Raw genomic sequence first — 4689 nt, forward strand, 5'->3', positions numbered from 1 at the left:
GGAAGAATCAATATTGTGAAAATGGCCATACTGCCCAAGGTAATTTATAGATTCAATGCCATCCCCATTAAGCTACCAATGACTTTCTTCACAGAATTGGAAAAAACTGCTTTAAAGTTCATGTGGAACCAAAAAGGAGCCCGCATTGCCAAGACAATCCTAAGCCAAGAGAACAAAGCTGGAGGCATTGTGCTACCTGACTTCAAACAAGTCTACAAGGCTACAGTAACCAAAACAGCATGGTACTGGCACCAAAACAGAGATATAGACCAATGGAACAGAACAGATCCCTCAGAAATAATACCATACATCTACAGCCATCTGATCTTTGACAAACCTGACAAAAACAAGAAATGGGGAAAGGATTCCCTATTTAATAAATGGTGCTGGGAAAATTGGCTAGCCGTAAGTAGAAAGCTGAAACTGGATCCTTTCCTTACTCCTTATATGAAAATTAATTCAAGATGGATTAGAGACTTAAATAATAGACTTAAAACCATCAAAACCCTGGAAGAAAACTTAGGTAATACCATTCAGGACATAGGCATGGACAAGGACTTCATGTCTAAAACACCAAAAGCAACAGCAACAAAAGCTAAAATTGACAAATGGGATCTAATTAAACTAAAGAACTTCTGCACAGCAAAAGAAACTACCATCAGAGTGAACAGGCAACCTACAGAATGGGAGAAAATTTTTGCAATCTACTCTTCTGACAAAGGGCTAATACCCAGAACCTATAAAGAACTCAATCAAATTTACAAGAAAAAAACAAACAACCCCATCAAAAAGTGGGCAAAGGATATGGACAGACATTTCTCAAAAGAAGACATTCATACAGCCAACAGACCCATGAAAAAATGCTCATCATCACTGGCCATCAGAGAAATGCAAATCAAAACCACAATGAGATACCATCTCACACCAGTTAGAATGGCGATCATTAAAAAATCAGGAAACAACAGGTGCTGGAGAGGATGTGGAGAAACAGGAACGCTTTTACACTGTTGGTGGAACTGTAAACTAGTTCAACCATTGTAGAAAACAGTGTGGTGATTCATCAAGGATCTAGAACAAGAAATACCATTCGACCCAGCCATCCCATTACTGGGGATATATCCAAAGGATTGTAAGTCATGCTGCTATAAAGACACATGCACACGTATGTTTATTGCGGCACTATTCACAATAGCAAAGACTTGGAATCAACCCAAATGTCCATCAGTGACAGACTGGATTAAGAAAATGTGGCACATACACACCTTGGAATACTATGCAGCCATAAAAACGGATGAGTTCGTGTCCTTTGTAGGGACATGGATGCAGCTGGAAACCATCATTCTCAGCAAACTATCGCAAGAACAGAAAACCAAATACTGCATGTTCGCACTCATAGGTGGGAATTGGACAATGAGATCACTTTGACACAGGAAGGGGAGCATCACACACTAGGTCCTATTGGGGGGAGGGGGAGGGGGGGAGGGATAGCATTAGGAGATATACCTAATGTAAATGACACGTTAATGGGTGCAACACACCAACATGGCACATGTATACATATGTAACAAACCTGCATGCTGTGCACATGTACCTTAGAACTTAAAGTATAACAAAAATAAATAAATAAATAAAGCTCCCAGACAAGTATCCTTTGAGGGTATATGACAGCATTCCTACACCACCTCTATCTGTAGAAGAAAGGGTTTCAGGGAGCATCCACCTCTCCCGATCTACACTGCACTATGACCAGCATGCAGCGAGATAAGCCTTCAGCTGAGACTAGGACAGTGTGAACCATACAGGGATGTCTATAAGAGACATCTCTTTATGGTGACAGAGACAAACAAATGCACGGCACAAAATGTGTGCCTTCAGGTGCCCAAGATCTAAGATTTTTGGTCTTCTAAGAAAAAAAAAAAAGAAAAGAAAGAAAAGAAAAAGCAGTTCTTTGCTCACTACACTTAAAAGAACTAAGAAATCCATATGAACAATACCTGTATATGAGAGTTGTAAGCCTTTCCCAATTATACACAGTAAAAAATACCTCATGAACTCAGCTGCATAAATTAAAGCTGAATTACATTTATTACAGATATTACACAATAGATTTTCATAGGGCAAGAACATGACCAACAGTCAAAAGGGATATACACCACATTACCTGATCACCCTTCATGATCTTTTTAGCCTTCATATTTATATAGTAATCTCCCCACAAGGTTTTCATAAGAACTTCCTTTTTGATGCCAATTTTTTGACTGTAGATTCTGGCGAAGTGCTCAATTCTGAAAGAAGACCAAATGTTCACGTTATTAATAACAATGAATAGCATAGGTAACATTTGAACATTTCTGTGACAGGTACTGTTCAAACTTCTTTATACATGTATTACTAAACTTAATCCACTATCCTACAAAATTTCCCCATTTTACAGGAAAGGGTAATGAAGCACAGAGATATCATGCAGGGAAGAAGTGAGGTGGGGATTTAAAACCAAGCGGTCTGGTTCCAAAGCCCATGTTCGGATCTACACTAATTGGTAATACATGCTATAGCTTTGTTTCTTAATTTTACACATGTAAAGCAAAATAAAGCTATGGAAAAGAAAATGCAAGCTCCAGTTGCTTGTCACAACTATGCCAACAATGAAGCTTCATTTCAGCTACTCACTGCTATAAGTGACAGTTGCTTACAAATGAGAGAAACTCTTGAGCCACAACCTGCCAAAACAAGGTTTTCATTATCCTAGATTAATGGTAAACATACACACACTGACTTAACTCTCATCAGCCCACAGAGAAACCAGTTACCACCATGGTCTACAGTCACAGGAGGACAGTCAACAACAACTAAGGGTCTTATATATAGCGTCTACATCATCTGGATAAAGCACCCAAGAAATACCTTTTCTTTAGAGAACAATATAATTTAATCTAAGATTTGAGATGAGAATTTTCAAAGTACCAGCATCTTAAAAGATGCCTGCTCAGGAAAAAAAAAACAAAACAAAAAAAAAAAAAAAACAAGAAAAGGATAGCCCCAGTTCTTTTCCACACCATACTGAAAGCCCAACCTAATGCAATCACACAAGAAAAGGAAATAAAAAGTATACTAATCAGAAAAGAAGAAATAAAACTTTCTTTGTTCACAGGTGACTCTTTAATCACTCCTCCACAAATGAAGACAATGTGAAAGGCTGCCAACCACTGGTAGAGTTCCTATGCCTCAAAAAGAAAGCAGGCTCTGCCTTGCTGCCTATCTGTGGATCCCTAAAAAGAGTCAGGCCTCCTCCTGGCTTCCTGTGTTTCTGCACACCCAGAATGGCACACAGAGCCTTACTTCCAGATGTTAAGTCAGGATACCCTTATCTCTGCGGCTTCTCATTTATCAACACCCAGTTTTGCTAGGCAGGCTACAACCTGCCATGCAGATTTGCAAATCCAATTCAGAACCTACAGGCAGGTCCAAGGTCTACACGTGGAAGGAAACAATAGGAGGCAACCAGTGTGGACTGACTTCCCAGGCATTCTCCAACCTAACTTTAGAAGGGAGCCCTATTCTTTAGTAGTCATGTTCCCTGGGGCCTCAATAAATACAGCTGAAGCTTTGCTCTCCACATTGGCAACTTGGATCTCTTCTTAGATGGTTAAAACCGGAGCTAATGACTGAGTGATGAACACATGAAACCTGTGACATTTTCTTTCTTTTAAATTTGAATTACTTTTTCACCTGATATAGAATGAATTTTTGTCTATCCTTCACTGACACTTAAATTCTGACTTTAATTATTCCATTCATATGGTTCATCTTCCTAATTAACCTGTGTAGATCTCCCCCAAACCAAGTACCTGCAGAGTTCCACTTATAGTTCTATTTTTATCTCATGCATTTTGTTGTTATAATTGATAGTTAGTCTCTTCACTAGTAAATGTGTCAATTATCTATGTGAAAATGATCCTTATGCCATAATTCATTTACCATAAATCCTATTTTATTGTTAATATTGCCAAACCTCTCTTTTCATTCATATTTGGTTGATATATCTGAGTCAAAGCTTTGGTATGTAGCTTCTGTCCATTATGCTTTATGTTTATCTCTTTTATTTATCAAACTTCTGGATTTATTTTTTTAATAAAATTTCCTTTCTAAAAAATATCTACTTAACAGATGATTTCATATATTTATTGGTACAATCCTTTATTGGTGCAACTGTTTTGATCAGTTAGATTTCTAGTGTGGTTTCTATTCTTTCAGGATTTTCAAAAAATGTTTTGTGTTACTCAGACTATATTATACATTCATTTATCTTTTATAATGACATGCTGGATAAACATCCTGCTCTTAATTCTGAAAGTGGCAAACTTAAAGATTTTTATAAACAAATACTCTAACACCTCCATCAAAATCATAAATTATAGTAAGACATTTGCCCATTTGCTCTTCTAGTCCACCACATAAAATATTCACACATGTGTACACACACGGGTACATAAATCTTTCAAAATCTTGTTTCTTATCCTTTTCATTCTTTTTTATTCCATAGTCACCACAAAATTTGCTTAACATCAACCCATTCCCCATTACTGCTAGTGTTTTTATTAATTTTTGTCATTAATCTAATCAGCTACAATTTTTAAACACTGACCATTTCTTTTTTTTTTTTTTTTTTTTTTTTTTTTTTTTTTTTTT

General features: G+C 37.0%; 1 protein-coding gene across 1 annotated transcript in view; it reads right to left on the bottom strand.

Moving 5' to 3' along the window:
• Positions 1 to 1327: 1327 nt before the first annotated feature.
• Positions 1328 to 4689, bottom strand: part of LOC113223006 (elongation factor-like GTPase 1) — a gene marked incomplete at both ends in the record, with an annotated part of 12278 nt that continues 8916 nt past the window's right edge. The window contains 2 exons of the mRNA XM_026452577.1: positions 1328 to 1350; positions 2162 to 2285. Of these exons, the coding sequence (XP_026308362.1) occupies positions 1328 to 1350; positions 2162 to 2285 (147 nt within the window). The remainder of the gene's footprint in view (positions 1351 to 2161; positions 2286 to 4689) is intronic.

This window comes from Piliocolobus tephrosceles, unplaced genomic scaffold (assembly GCF_002776525.5).
Source record: "Piliocolobus tephrosceles isolate RC106 unplaced genomic scaffold, ASM277652v3 unscaffolded_37575, whole genome shotgun sequence".
In the NCBI taxonomy this organism is placed as follows: domain Eukaryota; kingdom Metazoa; phylum Chordata; class Mammalia; order Primates; family Cercopithecidae; genus Piliocolobus; species Piliocolobus tephrosceles.